We start from the raw sequence: 19,582 nt of genomic DNA, 5'->3' as shown, positions 1-19,582 counted from the left end.
ATATTAGCAATTGTTAATATCACTAAACAATAGTGATATTCACTGACTAGTCTTTCATTATGAGGATTTATTTTATTAGAGAAAAAGTAACAACTTAAAGACCATGCGACGATCATGCTGCCATGACAAGGGTTGGCTGACAGAGCCTGGGGGGGGCTCATGAGACCTGGGACAATCTCAGCAGCTCCCTGAAGGGCAGTCCAAGGGGGGCAAACGACATCAACATGTTACCTACACGGGCTCGCTCTAATGGGGGGGGGGGAGGGAGAGACAGAGAGAGAGACGCACATATTACAATTAAAGTAATGATAGTAGAGATATGCGTTTCCAGAAGACACTTTGTTATTGTGTGTGTGTGTGTGTGTACCTTCTACTGAGGCCAGGGGCATGCTGGGTAATGCCCTGTAGACCAGGTAACAGGCCAGCATGCTGTTCTGAGTGGCTGAGACATCCCCCTTCCTCAGGTAGGACCCCAGCACACACCTGTTATCTACACACAATACACACCTGTTAACTACACACAATACACACACCTGTTGTCTGCACACAATACACACACCTGTTGTCTGCACACAATACAGACACAAAGACCTGTTGTCTATACACACACACACACCATCCCCCCCCCCCTCCTTACCTCTCAGCCAGGTTTCCATGGTGATGTCCGCCATGCTGTGGATGACCGAGAGGAACTCCGAGGACAGCAGGATGCTGTAGGGCCCCGCCCCCTGCTGGGCCCCACCCCCCTGCTGGGCCCCGCCCCCCTGCTGGGCCCCGCCCCCGTGCAGCGCCCGGCCCACCTGCTCCAGCACCAGGCGGACCTGCCACAGCGGGAAGGTGTGGCCTAGCGAGCCGCTCTGCAGAGATCGCACCGCCTGGAGACACACGGGAGAACACACTGACACACACCTGTACACACCTCTACACACACACATACCTAGACATGCACACATGGACAGCACACATACATACAAGCACACCTGTACACACACACACACACACCTGGACATGCACACATGGACAGCACACATACATACAAGCACACCTGTACACACACACACACACACACACACCTGTACACACACACATACCTGGACATGCACACATGGACAGCACACATACATACAAGCACACCTGTACACACACACACACCTGTCCCTCACACACCTGTCCCCCTTACACCTGTACACACACACACACACACACCTGTCCCTCACACACCTGTACACACACACACCTGTCCCCCTTACACCTGTACACACACACACACCTGTCCCTCACACACCTGTACACACACACACACGGTTGGTAGCTCGACGCTGTACCTGCTCCAGGGCGATATAGGTGGGCAGCATCTCGGGTGTCTCCTGAGTCACACACTCAGTTAGCATAGAGGAGAACCACCGCATCTCCTCCACCTGCGCACACACACACACACACACACACACACACACACACACACACACACACACACACACACACACACACACACACACACACACACACACACACACACACACACACACAGAGTGAGAGAGGTAAAGTGAGGTACAGTTAAAGAGAAAGATATCACACATTGTGTGAGATTTCGAAGGTGGAGGGGGTAAGCTAAAGGGGGAGGAGGTAAGCTACTGGAGGAGGAGGAGGAGGAGGAGGAGGAGGAGGAGGAGGAGGTAAGCTAGAGGTGGAGGAGCTAGCGGTGGAGGAGGTCAGCTGATGTTGCTGGTGAAGTAAAGGGGCTCGGTTGGAGCAGTGTGGACTCACCTGTCTGGTTCCGGTTGAGTCTTTACAGAAGAGCTCAGAGAAGGAGAGGAGGGCGGCGTCCGATGTGAAGTTGGAGATGTCTTCAGGCTGCGGACCACAGCTCAAAGTCAGGGGGCATGGTGAGTAGGGCTGGACCACAGCTCAGAGTCAGGGGGCATGGTGAGTAGGGCTGGACCACAGCTCAGAGTCAGGGGGCATGGTAGGTAGGGCTGGACCACAGCTCAGAGTCAGGGGGCATGGTGAGTAGGGCTGGACCACAGCTCAGAGTCAGGGGGCATGGTGAGTAGGGCTGGACCACAGCTCAGAGTCAGGGGGCATGGTAGGTAGGGCTGGACCACAGCTCAGAGTCAGGGGGCATGGTGAGTAGGGCTGGACCACAGCTCAGAGTCAGGGGGCATGGTAGGTAGGGCTGGACCACAGCTCAGAGTCAGGGGGCATGGTGAGTAGGGCTGGACGGTGAGGCAAATTCAAACCGAAATCGCGATGCAATAGAACGCGAGATGCAAAATACATCTCTATTTCTTTATTTCAGGGGGCCTGGGTGGGGGTCTGTTTGGGGGTTGGGTCTGGGTGGGGTCAGGGTTAGGGTGGGGTCTGGAAGGGGTCAGGATGGGGGTCAGGGTCTGGGTGGGGTCAGGGTTAGGGTGGGGGTAAGGGTGGGGTCTGGATGGGAGTCAGGGTGGAGGTCTGGGTCAGGGTGGAGGTCTGAGTCAGGGTGGAGGGCTGAGTCAGGGTGGAGGGCTGAGTCAGGGTGGAGGGCTGAGTCAGGGTGGAGGTCTGAGTCAGGGTGGAGGGCTGAGTCAGGGTGGAGGTCTGAGTCAGGGTGGAGGTCTGAGTCAGGGTGGAGGTCTGAGTCAGGGTGGAGGTCTGGGTCAGGGTGGAGGTCTGGGTCAGGGTGGAGGTCTGAGTCAGGGTGGAGGTCTGGGTCAGGGTGGAGGTCTGGGTCAGGGTGGAGGTCTGGGTCAGGGTGGGGGTCTGGGTCAGGGTGGGGGTCTGGGTCAGGGTGGGGGTCTGGGTCAGGGTGGGGGTCTGGGTCAGGGTGGAGGTCTGGGTCAGGGTGGAGGTCTGGGTCAGGGTGGGGGTCTGGGTCAGGGTGGGGGTCTGGGTCAGGGTGGGGGTCTGGGTCAGGGTGGGGGTCTGGGTCAGGGTGGGGGTCTGGGTCAGGGTGGGGGTCTGGGTCAGGGTAGGGGTCTGGGTCAGGGTGGGGTCTGTCTGCTAGCTCAGCAGTACCTTGAAGGCCTGCAGCTTGGAGCTGTGCTGGTTGACCTTGGAGGACAGCAGGCTCTTCCAGCCCTGAGGGTCCTCCTTGTAGGGCAGGCGGCCGGCCCGCAGCTTCACGTACAGGACCCCGTCCCGGGACAGGATGGACCTGACCAATGAGAGACCCACGTTAATCCCTCATAGTTTACTACCCGTTTACTACCCGTTTACTACCCGTTTACTACCCGTTTACTACCTGAGGTGCTGTTTGTCTTTGCTGAGATCAATGGAGAGCTCCCAGTAGCGAGGACCTTTCACCTTTACCTACAAACACAAACACCAGTTAACAACCAGTAAACACCAGTTAACAACCAGTAAACACCAGTCAACAACCAGTAAACACCAGTCAACAACCAGTAAACACCAGTCAACAACCAGTAAACACATGTTGACAACCAGTAGACACCAGTCAACAACAGCAAAGAACCAGTAAACACCATTCAACAACCAGTAAACACCAGTTAACAACCAGTAAACACCAGGAAAGAACAACCTACAGGTGTAAGGTAAGGTAAGGTGCAAGGTAAGGGGGAGGGTAAGGTCATCTAAGGTTTGAGGTAAGGTGTAAATTAAGGGGCAGGATAAGGTGTAAGCTAAGGGGTAGGGTAAGGTGTAAGGTAAGGGGGAGGATAAAATGTAAGGTAAGGGGGAGGGTAAGGTAATCTAAGGTGTAAGGTAAGGGGGAGGGTTAGGTAATCTAAGGTGTAAGGTAAGGGGGAGGGTTAGGTCATCTAAGTTTTAAGGTAAGGTGTAAGTTAAGGGGCAGGGTAGGGTGTAAGGTAAGGGGTAGGGTAAGGTGTAAGGTAAGGGGTAGGGTAAGGTGTAAGGTAAGGAGGAGGGTAAGGTCATCTAAGGTGTAAAGTAAGGGGGAGGGTAAGGTAATCTAAGGTGTAAGGGGACCTGCTTGAGCAGATGTAGTTCTGGCAGCAGGGCGGGGGCCATGACCTCCACCGTCGTCTCCTCGTACCACGGGCTCTCCTGGAACAGGAAGTGACAGGGTTAGGGTTAGGGTCAGGGACCTTGTAGGTGAGGTCCAGCAGGGTCGGGGTTAGGGTTAGGGTCAGGGACCTTGTAGGTGAGGTCCAGCAGGGCGTAGCAGGGCTTCAGGGTGTCCACGTCAACGGGGACCAGGAGGCGGGGCTGGACCGCGAGGACCACCAGGTGGCGCAGTGCCTGCAGGTGATACCTGGAGAGATGTTAGAGCCTCATGATGAGATACAGCTGGAAGATCAGAGCAGAGTGTGTGTGTGTGTGTGTGTGTGTGTGTGTGTGTGTGTTACTTGTTGTCCGTGTTGTGAGCTGTGTGTGTGTCAGTGTGTTACCTGTTGTGTCAGTGTGTTACCTGTTGTGTGTCAGTGTGTTACCTGTTGTGTGTTACCTGTTGTGTGTCAGTGTGTTACCTGTTGTGTGTCAGTGTGTTACCTGTTGTGTGTTACCTGTTGTGTCAGTGTGTTACCTGTTGTGTGTGTTACCTGTTGTCCGTGCTGTGGGCGGGGTAGTGGGGGTACAGCGCGCACAGCAGAGCAGCGATCGCCGAGTTGGACGTGTTCAGAGACAACCTACAGACAAACACACACAGACACATACATACAAGTATGTAGTGAATAGTATAGTGGGTTGTTTATAGTATAGTATGTAGGTTATAGTATAGTGTGTCGTTTATAATAAAGTATACACTGTGTAGTTTATAGTATAGTGTGTAGTTTATAATATAGTGTATACACTGTGTAGTTTATAGTATAGTGTGTCGTTTATAATAAAGTATACACTGTGTAGTTTATAGTATAGTGTGTCGTTTATAATAAAGTATACACTGTGTAGTTTATAGTATAGTGTGTCGTTTATAATAAAGTATACACTGTGTAGTTTATAGTATAGTGTGTCGTTTATAATAAAGTATACACTGTGTAGTTTATAGTATAGTGTGTCGTTTATAATATAGTGTATACACTGTGTAGTTTATAATATAGTGTATATAGTATGCATTTTATAGTATAGTGTGTAGTTTATAGGATAGTATATAGTGTGTAGTTTATAGGATAGTATATAGTGTGTAGTTTATAGGATAGTATATAGTGTGTAGTTTATAGGATAGTATATAGTGTGTAGTTTATAGGATAGTATATAGTGTGTAGTTTATAGGATAGTATATAGTGTGTAGTTTATAGGATAGTATATAGTGTGTAGTTTATAGGATAGTATATAGTGTGTAGTTTATAGGATAGTATATAGTGTGTAGTTTATAGTATAGTATGTCGTTTATAGTGTTTAGTATATGCTGGTAGTTTGTAGTACCGGCCCCGCCCCATGAACAGCATGCCCAGGGCCATGTGGTGTGCCATGTGGAACCCGTAGTTCATCTCTCCTCCCGTCCGCTTGTGGAGGAACCGACACACCTGGAGGACCTTCAGGTCCCCAGAACCACACATCACCATGGAGAGGGCTAGCAGCACCATGGACAGACACGTCTGGAGGTTATATTGACCCGTCTGGTAGAAGAACAACTAGTTAAGAACAACAACTAACCCTAACAAACAGCTCTGTTGGGAGGATTGGATTGATAACAATGGCATTATATAGTATGATTATCGCTATGACGACAGGGGGGTGACCGGGTTGTGAAGAGGTTAGCGCCGGGTTGTGACAGGGTTGGGGCCGGGCTGTGACAGGGTTAGGGCCGGGTTGTGACAGGGTTAGGGCCGGGTTGTGACAGGGTTAGGGCCGGGTTGTGACAGGGTTGGGGCCGGGTTGTGACAGGGTTAGGGCCGGGTTGTGACAGGGTTAGGGCCGGGTTGTGACAGGGTTAGGGCCGGGTTGTGACAGGGTTAGGGCCGGGTTGTGACAGGGTTAGGGCCGGGTTGTGACAGGGTTAGGGCCGGGTTGTGACAGGGTTAGGGCCGGGCTGTGACAGGGTTGGGGCCGGGTTGTGACAGGGTTAGGGCCAGGCTGTGACAGGGTTAGGGCCGGGTTGTGACAGGGTTAGGGCCGGGTTGTGACAGGGTTAGGGCCGGGTTGAGCTCACCACAGCAGGAGTGGAGGCGCACAGGGTGTTCATGAAGCTCCTACAGCAGCTGTAGAGACACTTGAAGGCCTCGGCGCTGCAGGAGCCGGCGAAGCGGAACCCCACGGCCAGACACGCCCCCGCGATGATATAATCATGAGCTTGTCTGGAAGAGCGAGCACAGGAATGACTGACGGGAGAGAGAGAGAGAGAGATAGAATGAGAGCGAATGCGTGTGGGAGGGATACTTACGACATCGTCTCCAGGGTAAGGTCTTCTGCTACACCTGTGCCTTCAATATGGTCCGTAATGATCTGAAGAGAAATCCACACTTACCCAGGTGTGAGTGTGTGTACGTGTGAGTCAGGTGTGACTGTGTGTTTCAGGTGTGTGTGTGTACGTGCGGGTCAGGTGTTTGTACCTGGGGAACATTACCGCGGACCCAGTCAGCGTCAGGGAGAATCTCATCCCACATGATGATACACCTGGCGAGAGACTGAACACACAAACCATTCAGTCTCCTATCTCTCTCTCTCTCTCTCTCTCTGCCCCTCTCCCTCTCTCTCACTCACTCACCCGCAGCAGAAGGAACTCAGGCTTGATGAAGTCCAACAGGAACATGGTGTCAGGAGCCTTCAGCCAATCAGCGATGGACCTGCACCCCAGCAGGAAGTCAGAAGGTATCAGAACATGAGGATCTCACGTCCGTCTCACTGGCCAAACGACCTGTTGGCATTAATCTCTCTGTGACTTCTGACCTTACAAGGTCCCTAGGGTAGTGACCTCTGACCTGGTTAGGGGCCTTGGGGTAAAGACCTCTGACTTGATTAAGGGCCTTGGGGTTATGACCTCTGACCTTATTATGGGCCTTGGGGTAATGACCTCTGACCTGGTTAGGGGCCTTAGGGGGATGACCTCTGACCTGGTTAGGGTGGCTGTTGTGTGGTTGTGTGTGCGTTCCGACCTGTTGTTGGTCTTCAGGTAGATCATGGCGAGGGCCAGCGTTGCCCCAGGAGACGTCACGTCAACATTGATGCTGTCGCCCTCCTGAGAAGATAAGAGAGTAAGGTCAGCTGGTGAAAACAGAACCTTTAGTACCAGTTAACTAACCTTCATCTGGTACCTTACTTCAACTGGTAGCTAGTTAGCGGTCTCTAGATAGTACTAGTTAACTAACCTTCATCTGGTAGCTAGGTGGTGGTCTGTAGACCGTACTAGTTAACTCACCTTGATCTGGTAACTAGGTGACTTGTGGCAGTCTCTAGATATTACTAGTTAACTAATCTTGATCTGGTAGCTAGGTGACTTGTGGCGGTCTCTAGATATTACTAGTTAACTAACCTTGATCTGGTAGCTAGGGGGTGGTCTCTAGACCGTACAGGTTAACTAACCTTGATCTGGTAGCTAGGTGACTTGTGGCGGTCTCTTGATAGTACTAGTTAACTAACCTTGATCTGGTAGCTAGGTGACTTGTGGCGGTCTCTAGATAGTACTAGTTAACTAACCTTGATCTGGTAGCTAGGTGACTTGTGGCGGTCTCTAGATATTACTAGTTAACTAACCTTGATCTGGTAGCTAGGTGACTTGTGGCGGTCTCTTGATAGTACTAGTTAACTAACCTTGATCTGGTAGCTAGGTGACTTGTGGCGGTCTCTAGATAGTACTAGTTAACTAACCTTGATCTGGTAGCTAGGTGACTTGTGGCGGTCTCTAGATAGTACTAGTTAACTAACCTTGATCTGGTAGCTAGGTGACTTGTGGCGGTCCCGGGAGCAGCCGGGCGCGGCCCGCCGGTGACCGCCCACCATGTACTGGTACAGCTGCTCCGGGACATTCAGGTCGGTCATCCCCACCAGACTACTGCCATGCTGGGGGGGGGAAAGAGAGAGAGGTCAGACCACTGCCATGCTGGGCGAGAGACACAGAGAGAGAGGTCAGACCACTGCCATGCTGGGGGGGGGGAAAGAGAGAGAGGTCAGACCACTGCCATGCTGGGGGGGGGAAAGAGAGAGAGGTCAGACCACTGCCATGCTGGGGGGGGAAAGAGAGAGAGGTCAGACCACTGCCATGCTGGGGGGGGGAAAGAGAGAGAGGTCAGACCACTGCCATGCTGGGCGAGAGACGCAGAGAGAGAGGTCAGACCACTGCCATGCTGGGCGAGAGACACAGAGAGAGAGGTCAGAGACCACTGCCATGCTGGGCGAGAGACACAGAGAGAGAGGTCAGAGACCACTGCCATGCTGGGCGAGAGACACAGAGAGAGAGGTCAGACCACTGCCATGCTGGGAGAGAGAGACACAGAGAGAGAGGTCAGACCACTGCCATGCTGGGAGAGAGAGACACAGAGAGAGAGGTCAGACCACTGCCATGCTGGGCGAGAGACACAGAGAGAGGTCAGACCACTGCCATGCTGGGCGAGAGACACAGAGAGAGAGGTCAGACCACTGCCATGCTGGCGAGAGACACAGAGAGAGAGGTCCGACCACTGCCATGCTGGCGAGAGACACAGAGAGAGAGGTCAGACCACTGCAATGCTGGGAGAGAGACACAGAGAGAGAGGTCAGACCACTGCCATGCTGGGAGAGAGAGACACAGAGAGAGAGGTCAGACCACTGCCATGCTGGGCGAGAGACACAGAGAGAGAGGTCAGACCACTGCCATGCTGGGCGAGAGACAGAGAGAGAGAGGTCAGACCACTGCCATGCTGGGAGAGAGACACAGAGAGAGAGGTCAGACTACTGCCATGCGGGGCGAGAGACATAGACACACAGAGAAAGAGACATAAAAACAGAAAGAAAGAGAGAGAGAGAGAGAGAGAGAGAGAGAGAGAGAGAGAGAGAGAGAGAGAGAGAGAGAGAGAGAGAGAGAGAGAGAGAGAGAGAGAGAGAGAGAGAGAGAGAGAGAGAGAGAGAGAGAGAGCTCACCCCAAGACAGACCATGCCAAGGGCCAGTCCGGCTGCTAGGGAGTACGACTCTCTGTCTGTACAATACTCCATCTCTGGACCGGGGGGCCGGCCTGCAACACAACACAGCATGTACTAGGGATATACAGATATAGATGTATACACATAGATATATAGATAAATATCAACCATAAACAATAGAATACTAGGTTTATAATATAAACTATGTAACACTATCATACAATATATTATAAATAAGATATTATAAATTATTATATATTAGGGCTGTAACGATTCACAGATACAAAACGGTATCCGGTTGGATTAACACAGATGCGACTACATCGATACGTGGGCCCCTGAATCGATTTAAAATGACGAAGAATCTGTAGTAGCACCGATTCAAACGTTGCGAATCGGCCGAGCGAGCTTTAGCCTGATATCAAGACAGCACTGTCAACCCGTATCATTCCATTTCCATACGGATCGGAAAATTAATCTTAAGGAAGCGAGCGGATCTGTGTGTGTGTGTTTGTGTACGTTTGTGCGCGCGTCTTTTCATTGATAGAAATGTATTTGTTAACGTTAAACTAATATCAACTGTATCTATCAGATTGATTCATAGCTCATCAAATCGCACCGGATCTTTAGAACATTGAATCGAATCGCATCGTTCCATATTAATATGCATCGTCCCTGAATCGAATCGTAGCACATGTATCTAGATACGAATCGGATCGTCCTATACAGGAGAGATGCACAACCCTAATATACATACATACAGAGTATACTATACTATACTATAGGTATGTATGTACTCGAAGTATATAGTACACATGTATATTCCATCTCTATCTTTATCACCTATTTCTGCCAGCAGGACCTCAGCGTTGTGCCTGTGTCCGGTCCCCTGGTACACCAGCCCAATGCCAAGGACAGCTGCTACCTGGAGAACACACCCTGGTTACACACAACACAACACACACAACACAACCCAACACACACACACAAGCCCAATGCCAAGGACAGCTGCTACCTGGAGAACACACCCTGGTTACACACAACACAAAACACACAACACAACCCAACACACACACACAAGCCCAATGCCAAGGACAGCTGCTACCTGGAGAACACACCCTGGTTACAGACAACACGATACAAAACACACAACACACCCTGTATGTTAGCCACTATAGAGCAGTAGTTATCCTGTATGTTAGCAGTAGTGAGAATGTATGTTGACAGTATTCAGCCTGTATGTTAGCCGAGAAGCACAGTAGTTAGCAGTAGTTAGCAGAAGTCAGCCTGTATGTTAGCCGCTATGGGGTGGTAGTTAGCCTGTATGTTAGCCGCTATGTTAGCAGTAGTTATCCTGTATGTTAGCAGTAGTGACTATGTAGGTTAGCAGTAGTTAGCCTGTGTGTGAGCAGTAGTTAGCCTGTGTGTGAGCAGTAGTTAGCCTGTGTGTTAGCAGTAGTTAGCCTGTGTGTTAGCAGTAGTTAGCCTGTGTGTTAGCAGTAGTGAGCCTGTGTGTTAGCAGTAGTGAGCCTGCGTGTTAGCAGTAGTTAGCCTGCGTGTTAGCAGTAGTGAGCCTGCGTGTTAGCAGTAGTTAGCCTGCGTGTTAGCAGTAGTAAGCCTGTGTGTTAGCCTGTATGCAGGCCGCTATGGGCAGAACCTGGACGTTGTGGGGGACGTCCAGCTCGGTGGAGGTGGGCGGCAGCAGGGCGGGGATGTGGATGCTGAGCAGCCGGGTGATGGACATGTCCATGGTCCCCAGCTTGGCAGAGGACACGCCCAGTAGGAGGCCGATACTGGTCATCTCATGGCCCTGAAACACAGAGTGACCAACATTAGTACAACACGGTTACTACAACACTGTTACTACCACACTGTGTACACCTTGGAGAGGTGGTGCGTGCATGTGTGTGTGCACCTTGGAGGTAGTGTGTGCATGTGTGTGTGCACCTTGGAGGTAGTGTGTGCATGTGTGTGTGCACCTTGGAGAGTTGGTGAGTGAGTGAGTGAGTGAGTGAGTGAGTGAGTGAGTGAGTGAGTGAGTGAGAGAGTGAGAGAGTGAATGAGAGAGTGAGTGAGTGAGTGAGTGAGTGAATGAGAGAGTGAGTGAGTGAGTGTGTGTACCTTGGTGAGGTAGTCGTGGATGTTGAGCGTGGCTAGTTTGGTGAGGTGGCCGTTGAGCCCCAGAGCCATGAGGAATCCTGCGTACTCATTGGCCAGTTCAGGACTCTTGGGTTTGTTATAGGCGATCCATGCCGAGTCCACCTAACAGCAACCATAAAGAAGACTTACATATAAAACATAAATACACAAGGAGAGAGGAGAGAGGAGAGGATGGGAAGAGGAGAGGATGGGAGGAGGAGAGGAGAGGGGAGAGAGGAGAGAGGAGAGGGGAGAGGAGAGTGGAGGAGGAGGAGAGGAGGAGAGGGGAGAAGAGGAGAGGAGGAGAAGAGGAGAGTGGAAGAGAGGAGAGGAGGAAGAGGACAAGAGGAGGAGAGAGGAGGAGGAGAGGAGGAGAGAGGGAGAGAATATGGGAGGCGGGGCTAGAGTGGGAGGCGGGGCTAGTACCTGGGAGGCGGGGGCTATCTTCAGACCGGCAGCCACCCCGTTGTGGAAGCTGGCCCAGGCGGTCATGTTGGCCGGGACGTCGATGTTGCCGCTGCTCAGGTCCACCATGGTGCTCCTGGGCGGAGCCCGGCCTGTTAGACACACCTCCTCATTAACGTCCTGTCACACTGAGAGCTGGGGGTAGGGGGGGGGACAGGAAGTGGCTGCGTGGTTACCTGTGAGGTTGAGTTTAGGGACAGGAAGTGGCTGCGTGGGGACGGGCTGGTAGGAAAAGAGACTGAAGAGACCGCGGCCCACAGGGAGAGACATGGTCCTCTGACACAGCTGGAGCAGTCTGGAGGAGAGACAGTCAGTTAGAGAGAGACAGGTAGAGATACATGGTCCTCTGACACAGCTGGAGCAGTCTGGAGGAGAGACAGTCAGTTAGAGAGAGACAGGTAGAGATACATGGTCCTCTGACACAGCTGGAGCAGTCTGGCGGAGAGACCGTCAGTTAGAGAGAGACAGGTAGAGATACATGGTCCTCTGACACAGCTGGAGCAGTCTGGCAGAGAGACCGTCAGTTAGAGAGAGATAGGTAGAGATACATGGTCCTCTGACACAGCTGGAGCAGTCTGGAGGAGAGACAGTCAGTTAGAGAGAGACAGGTAGAGACACATGGTCCTCTGACACAGCTGGAGCAGTCTGGGGGAGAGACCGTCAGTTAGAGAGAGATAGGTAGAGATACATGGTCCTCTGACACAGCTGGAGCAGTCTGGCGGAGAGACCGTCAGTTAGAGAGAGACAGGTAGAGACACATGGTCCTCTGACACAGCTGGAGCAGTCTGGGGGAGAGACAGTCAGTTGGAGAGAGACAGGTGTAGAGAGCTAAGCAGAGTCAGCTGTAGAGAGACAGGTAAAGAGGGACGCGTAGAGTCAGGAAGAGAAACAGGCTGAGAGTGATAAGTACAGTCAGGTGAAGAGCGACAGGGAGAGAGACCAGCAGGGAGAGACAGTCCTACTTGTTCTCCTTCTCCTCGATGAAGTCGTGGTCCGAGACCTCGGGGAGCTGCTGCACTCGGACCCGGACCGGCCTGGAGCTCTGGAGGAGGCGACGCACCTCCTCAACCCGCTGGTCCTGGCTCCAGATCAGCCCCGACACCTGGGGAGGGGAGGAGAGGGGGCTCATTCGTATTCATAGAATAAAGTAATTATTATTATCATTATTACTACTACGAATTATCTAATCTTGCAATAAGCAGCACAAAAACTCACTGCAATTGATACATGGAAAAGATATCAAACATCAAACTGCTAACTCCTCATGAAGTCCAGCGCACAACAGCAGTAAACTAACTTTCATGACCACATTCACATGGACCGTTTCTGTTGCAGTGCCACATGACGCCACCAGGGGGGGCTCTGTACTGCAGGGCAGCCAGACTGTCGACTCGTGATGTCTTTCCCGCGGTGGTTAGTTACAGTCTATTCAGCGGTATGAGGGCTGACATTAAGGAAGTATCTGGCTGTTTTCATTCCTCATCGGGTTTCAATCCTATTGTCAGACATGCTGTCCTCTTCCTGGTGTGACTTGAATACTGGTCTGACTGGTTACCTCCCCAGAGATGTCAGACATGCCATCCTCTTCCTCGTCTGCTTCTGTGGAGGAGGATGAGGAGGAAGGCTCCAGGGACACAACGGAACCTACAGACTACACACACACACACACACACACACACACACACACACACACACACACACACACACACACACACACACACACACACACACACACACACACACACACACACACACACACACACACAATATATTTTGTAGGGGTGGCCGTTTCACTGTTTTGTATGTTCTGTTTTTCTTCCAATATATGTCCTTCATGTTTGATCACCCCCAGTCAGAGGCCTGCCAAACTGACACGCCAACTCTATTTCGCTTTTCCTTGGTACTATTTTTCGATGAGAGACAATGTTTGGTACTGAAGCTAATAATGGATGTGCCTCCAGGGCTTCAGTCATCAGGCATGAGACACAGCCATGTCTCGGAAAGGCTGAACTCAACTCACAGTCTTGCTGTTCGCCAGGCTCATCTTATGGGCTTGCTTGGTTAGATCCTGTCTTCCAATCAGCAGACAGACCTCTTCGGACCAATCAGAGTACGGTTGCTCCCGGCAGCGGTAGATGGCTTCTCTGATCGGCAGAGCGACCCCAAAGGGGACTGTCTCCAGGTCCTTCAGAGTGAATCCTGACCAATCACAGGAGACATCATTAAAGCGATAGAGCTCAAGACTAAACCAACCCTTTATTCAGAAAGGGCGGATCTAGACTTGCCCTTTAATCAGAGCTCTGGATAACCCTTTAATCAGAGCTCTAGACTAACCCTTTATTACAGAGCTCTAGACTAACCCTTTAATCAGAGCTCTAGACTAACCCTTTAATCAGAGCTGTAGACTAACCCTTCTATCAGAGCTCTAGATAACCCTTTAATCAGAGCTCTAGACTAACCCTTTATCAGAGCTCTAGACTAACCCTTTAATCAGAGCTCTAGACTAACCCTTTAATCAGAGCTGTAGACTAACCCTTTAATCAGGGTTAGGGTTAGGGTAATCAGAGCTGTAGACTAACCCTTTAATCAGGGTTAGGGTTAGGGTTAGGGTAATCAGAGCTGTAGACTGTATATTACATGCAAGCCTCACCTGATGAAGAGAGCCAAAGAATGAGTTTTTCAGCAAGACTGGAACCTCCTAGGTGGTCAGCAGCACTGGGACCTGGTCTGGACGAACAATACAGAACCAACACACCTGATGTTACCAGCAGGACCACACCTGGTACAGTGGTACCACACCTGGTACCCCTCAGGACCACACCTGCTACCCCTCAGGACCACACCTGCTACCCCTCAGGACCACACCTGGTACCCCTCAGGACCACACCTGGTACCCCTCAGGACCACACCTGGTACCCCTCAGGACCACCTGGTACCCCTCAGGACCACCTGGTACCCCTCAGGACCACACCTGGTACCCCTCAGGACCACCTGGTACCCCTCAGGACCACACCTGGTACCCCTCAGGACCACCTGGTACCCCTCAGGACCACACCTGGTACCCCTCAGGACCACACCTGGTACCCCTCAGGACCACACCTGGTACCACTCAGGTGGCAGCAGGACCACACTCAAACACACAAAACAGAATAAGAACACTGACAACACGCAGAACCGGAGAACGTGGAGCAATAAGAAGAAGAACACTGAACACAACAACAGGGTTTTTTTAATAATCTGCTATTATTACCATATTTATCATAGTTTACCTTTGGCTGGATGGTTCTGTGCTGGTCTTCTGACCTGTTCAGGGGAAGGAGGGGGGAGAGAGATTAGTTAGTCGTCCTCAGCTCCTGTTAGTCTGATGAGTCCTGATGAAATCACCAGGGATTTGAATGCATCTTCTATTGAATCACAGAACAGACCGAGTTAACCCACTGATGACCCGTCTGCCTCTGTTGCATACGCACGCATACGCACGCATACGCACGCAAACAGACGCACATACCTGCAGAGAGCCTGGTCAGGTACTTGGGAAGGTGAGAGGATGTGGCCTCCACGTCTCCAACGATGTACAGCGCATAGCTCTGGAGTTAAGGAGAATAGAGATCATAATTAGATAATTCAATTCAAATAGCCCTTCATCACCATTACAGTCTAAAAGGGCTTAACAGGCCGGAATAGAGATATGACGGAATAGAGATAACAAGATATAATAGAACAGAGATCATAATTAGTTATAATAGAACAGAGATCATAACTAGTTATATTAAATAGCAGACAGACAGACAGACAGACAGACAGACAGACAGACAGACAGACAGACAGACAGACAGGTTGGTACCAGAACAAGCAGCCTGGTTCTCTCACAGATGCCCGGCAGTAAGGGGAAGGGTGGGACTTCCTCCCCCCAGAGGCAGCTGCTGAACCAGCCGAAGACACTGGGAGGCTCCGCCTTCAGGTAGTACGGACGGACCATCTGACCAATCAGAGCTGAGAGCGAGGAGAGAGGATTATCAGGAACTCCCTTCACCGACATTAATAGAACACAATACTTCCTCCTCTAACTCCCCTATGTCCCCTAGCTCCTCCTCTGAGCAATGCACCTCACCCTAACTCCCAGCTGGCTGTTCCCTCGGTTAATACCGATGTCTGTGTGTGAATGTGAGGGTGAAAGCGTGAGTGAATGGGTGCGCTATGTGTAAGAGTAAGTTTCAACAGGGCCGGTTGTAAGACTTAACGTAACACCTTCTTTTAGACTAGGACAGCTACCGCACGCCTTACCCTGGTCAATGAGACAGGACTCCTTGAGGTTGCTGATGAATTCTGGGTAGTCTCTCCAGTACAGATCGATGTACTGGTCCAGGCGGAGGTCCCTGTGGAACAGAACACGGTTACTTCGCCGCGACCCCTCGGGTTGAACCCGTCAGACGGCTCAACCCCAACCCGGCACATCAGGGTGACCACGCGCTTTGCCTCAGTCGGACCCCGCATGTTGCATCAACACCTCACCGCGACCCCGGGCGGGTTCACTGTGATGACGCAGTGATATATTACATCGTTATGATGATTGTATAAATTGATTTCTAATTCTATATCAAGTATGGATTCTCTCAGGGAGAGAGGCTGCGATCCTAAAGGTTTGTTGTTAGCACCACACACCCATTAGCTGCTTAGCCTCTGATGATCAATACTTTCTAATCAGCAGGAGAACAACAGAGTGTTTGGCTGCTCTGATTGGAGCCAACCACTCTTACTTTACACTTAACTTAGCCCTGGAGTATATTTAAGCATGTTTTATAGTGAGCCCTGACCGGCCTAGGACCAGTGATCAAGGTCCAAGCAGTGGTCCAGGTCCTAACAGTGGTCTAGGTCCTAACAGTGGTCTAGGTCCAGTGGTCTAGGTCCTAACAGTGGTCTAGGTCCAGTGGTCTAGGTCCAGTGGTCTAGGTCAAGTGGTCTAGGTCCTAACAGTGGTCTAGGTTCAGTGGTCTAGGTCCAGTGGTCTAGGTCCTAATAGTGGTCTAGGTCCAGTGGTCTATGTCCTAACAGTGGTCTAGGTCCAGTGGTCTATGTCCTAACAGTGGTCTAGGTCCAGTGGTCTAGGTCCTAACAGTGGTCTAGGTCCTAACAGTGGTCTAGGTCCTAACAGTGGTCTAGGTCCAGTGGTCTAGGTCCAGTGGTCTAGGTCCAGTGGTCTAGGTCCAGTGGTCTAGGTCCAGTGGTCTAGGTCCAGTGGTCTAGGTCCAGTGGTCTAGGTCCTGGTACTACTCTCCATCCAGTGTTCTAAGCCATAAGGGTTTGATTCTGGTTAATAGTGTAGTATATTCAATAATGATAAAAATAAGACATTTCTGCTTTCCATGTTATTGTGTTCAGCCTTGTTGTCATGGTGACCACATCATGGGCATCACATTTTCAAGACAATGGATTGAGTTAATGTGTGGACAGGACACGCACACCGAATGACATGTGTCTGAATTAGTGCTGGGGATGTGAACACTCAGCCAGGGCAATTCACCCCACACACACACACACACACACACACACACACACACACACACACACACACACACACACACACGCACACACACACACATCATGACCAAGTACACACACACCCTGACCAAGTACACACACACCCTGACCAAGTACACGCACACAACAAAGAACACACCCCCCCCCCCCCCCCCCCCACCCACCGGGCCAGCTGGTGCAGCAGCGGTAGCAGGGTGAGGGCGGTGCTCCGCTGCAGGTTGTCCAGCTGGAGGTCCTGGTAGATGAGGTGGAGCACGTGGAACAGGGACGGGAGGAAGGAGAACAGAGGGGCAGAGGAGTCCACGCACACCTGGGGAGGAGAAGAGGGGAGGGAGGAGAGGGGAGGGAGGAGGAGAGGAGGGGGGAGAGGAGGGGGGAGGAGGAGGGGGAGAGAGGAGGGAGGAGGAGAAGAGGGGGACAGAAGAGAGGGGAGGGAGGGGGAGAGGAGGGGGAGAGAGGAAAGAGGAGGGGGAGAGAGGAGGGAGGAGGAGAAGAGGGGGACAGAAGAGAGGGCAGGGAGGAGGAGAGGAGGGGGAGAAGAGGGGGACAGAAGAGAGGGGAGGGAGGGGGAGAGAGGAGGGAGGAGGGAGGAGAGGTGAAGGAGGGTAAAGGAGGAGTGAGGATAGAGGAGGTGAGAGGTGAAGGAGGGAGTAGGAGAGAGGTTAAGGAGGAGTGAGGAGAGAGGAGGGACGGAGGAGAGAAGAATGAGCAAAACCAGTGTCAATATAGAATACGAATGATGTATATATTAACACACCTTTACATTAGTCTTCACTAATACACCTTGATATAGTCTCCACTCATACACCTTGATACACAGACTCCATATCCTTGATATACATACGGTGGTTGGGGCCTCCGTCTCCGTGGCGACCAATGGGGGTGGTTCTGTTGGACCAAAGACCGACTGATGCTGTCGATGATACTGACTGCCCAACAAATACTCCCAGTCCTGCATACCAACACATCAGTAAATAGAATAAATTAATAAAATAGAATAATTGAATCATGTAATATTAATTTGAAATAAAAAGCATAATCTAAACATTTCCGCAAAAAACATTTGTATTTACTATAATCCAAACTTCAGATTAAGCATTTAAAGCCGAATCTCCACCCAAAGTATGCAGAACATTTAGTACCAGGTTATACTTTCAAGGAATTTATAACCCAATTAGTCAGCGGATGAAAGGAAATGTGGTTGTTCCACATTGTAGTTATAATACTGAATTGTGTAGCATCTTACCCTAGCCATCTTTTTTGTATACGGGGAATGGGTTAACCTAGTGATTGTTAGTGCTTGGCACTCGGTTCTATGAACATCATTACTGTTCAGACAGCGATATATTGTTTCACTTTCTTATGAAAAATGTACTTATTGCCAGTCGCTTTGGATAAAAGCACCTGCTAAACTCCCTGAATGTGAATGTGTTTCCAAGGCTGTGGTTATCAGGCTCGGTGGGGCGGGGAGACTGATAACCACCGTGTTTTCCCAGGTTCAAAGGTTTCCCTCTGCCTCGACTAGCCAGTCAGCTGATAGGAGTAGTAACCCTCCCCCCATCCCAGGGAGGTGCTGAACACAGTTCAGGCTATCTGTTGGTAGGAACACTTCAATCTTGTTGCTACGATAATGCTGGGTTTGAACAAGAGACGACTCTGGGGGTCCCGCAGCCCACCTCATCAGATCCCCCGTCTGACGGACGGGCCTTCTTGGCAGCAATCACCGGCGAGAGAGGCACTTCAACGCAGAGCTGAGGAGAGAGAGGGCAAGGTCAACAGCTTTATTTTGACTATTGTCCTCGGTCTCTATGCTTTTTAAAAAGGCAGCCCTTAAAGCCACTTCAGGCAAGAGCAGGAACCCCTCCACAGCAGCAGGTCTCATTACTGGCATTACCAGGAACTCACAGATTTGACCTGGAGAACCACATTTAAACAGAGCAAAGAATCATGAAAGCACATATTATTTGTTGTATTGTGTTGATGATACTGTGGTGGGGACCAAGTGTCGACGGTGTTGTGTGGACGGTGTTGTGTTGACAGTGTTGTGCGGTGATGAGGTGTGTGAAGGTGTGGTGTTGACAGTGTTTTGTGTATGGAGGTGCGGTGTTGTGTTGCCGGTGTTGTGTGGCCTGTGTTGTGTAGCAGAGTTGTGTAGCGGTGTTGTGTAGCAGAGTTGTGTAGCGGTGTTGTGTAGCGGTGTTGTGTAGCGGTGTTGTGTTGCGGTGATGTGTAGCGGTGTTGTGTAGCGGTGTTGTGTAGCGGTGTTGGGTTGCGGTGTTGTGTTGCGGTGTTGTGTAGCAGAGTTGTGTAGCAGAGTTGTGTAGCGGTGTTGTTCTGCGGTGTTGTTCTGCGGTGCTGTGTTGCGGTGTTGTGTAGCGGTGTTGTGTTGCGGTGTTGTGTTGCGGTGTTGTGTTGCGGTGTTGTGTTGCGGTGTTGCGTAGCGGTGTTGTGTAGCGGTGTTGCGTAGCGGTGTTGTGTAGCGGTGTTGTGT

General features: G+C 51.1%; 1 protein-coding gene across 7 annotated transcripts in view; it reads right to left on the bottom strand.

The window, feature by feature from the left end:
• Nucleotides 1-52: 52 nt before the first annotated feature.
• Nucleotides 53-19,582, bottom strand: part of anapc1 (anaphase promoting complex subunit 1) — a 37,319-nt gene continuing 17,789 nt past the window's right edge. For 2 of the 7 annotated variants that reach the window (XM_060073891.1, XM_060073893.1), the window contains exons 20-53: nucleotides 18,768-18,842; nucleotides 17,936-18,043; nucleotides 17,256-17,401; nucleotides 15,838-15,929; nucleotides 15,398-15,546; nucleotides 15,062-15,140; nucleotides 14,823-14,856; nucleotides 14,204-14,280; nucleotides 13,574-13,752; nucleotides 13,109-13,204; nucleotides 12,516-12,655; nucleotides 11,730-11,848; nucleotides 11,515-11,645; nucleotides 11,071-11,211; nucleotides 10,607-10,759; nucleotides 9,793-9,874; nucleotides 8,950-9,041; nucleotides 7,759-7,893; nucleotides 6,990-7,072; nucleotides 6,602-6,680; nucleotides 6,447-6,521; nucleotides 6,278-6,339; nucleotides 6,047-6,191; nucleotides 5,320-5,513; nucleotides 4,497-4,583; nucleotides 4,093-4,210; nucleotides 3,925-4,002; nucleotides 3,221-3,288; nucleotides 2,995-3,133; nucleotides 1,765-1,851; nucleotides 1,326-1,418; nucleotides 638-875; nucleotides 368-490; nucleotides 53-246 (exon numbers count right to left, since the gene is read on the bottom strand). In XM_060073891.1, coding sequence (XP_059929874.1) covers nucleotides 158-246; nucleotides 368-490; nucleotides 638-875; nucleotides 1,326-1,418; nucleotides 1,765-1,851; nucleotides 2,995-3,133; nucleotides 3,221-3,288; nucleotides 3,925-4,002; nucleotides 4,093-4,210; nucleotides 4,497-4,583; nucleotides 5,320-5,513; nucleotides 6,047-6,191; nucleotides 6,278-6,339; nucleotides 6,447-6,521; nucleotides 6,602-6,680; nucleotides 6,990-7,072; nucleotides 7,759-7,893; nucleotides 8,950-9,041; nucleotides 9,793-9,874; nucleotides 10,607-10,759; nucleotides 11,071-11,211; nucleotides 11,515-11,645; nucleotides 11,730-11,848; nucleotides 12,516-12,655; nucleotides 13,109-13,204; nucleotides 13,574-13,752; nucleotides 14,204-14,280; nucleotides 14,823-14,856; nucleotides 15,062-15,140; nucleotides 15,398-15,546; nucleotides 15,838-15,929; nucleotides 17,256-17,401; nucleotides 17,936-18,043; nucleotides 18,768-18,842 — 3,786 coding nt within the window. In that variant the 3' untranslated portion in view covers nucleotides 53-157. The other 5 variants (XM_060073896.1, XM_060073894.1, XM_060073895.1 and 2 more) reach the window with 5 other exon arrangements.

This window comes from Gadus macrocephalus, chromosome 15, assembly GCF_031168955.1.
Source record: "Gadus macrocephalus chromosome 15, ASM3116895v1".
Classification (NCBI taxonomy): domain Eukaryota; kingdom Metazoa; phylum Chordata; class Actinopteri; order Gadiformes; family Gadidae; genus Gadus; species Gadus macrocephalus.
Note: the sequence above shows the minus strand (reverse complement) of the source record. Positions and strands in the feature narration are given on the sequence as shown.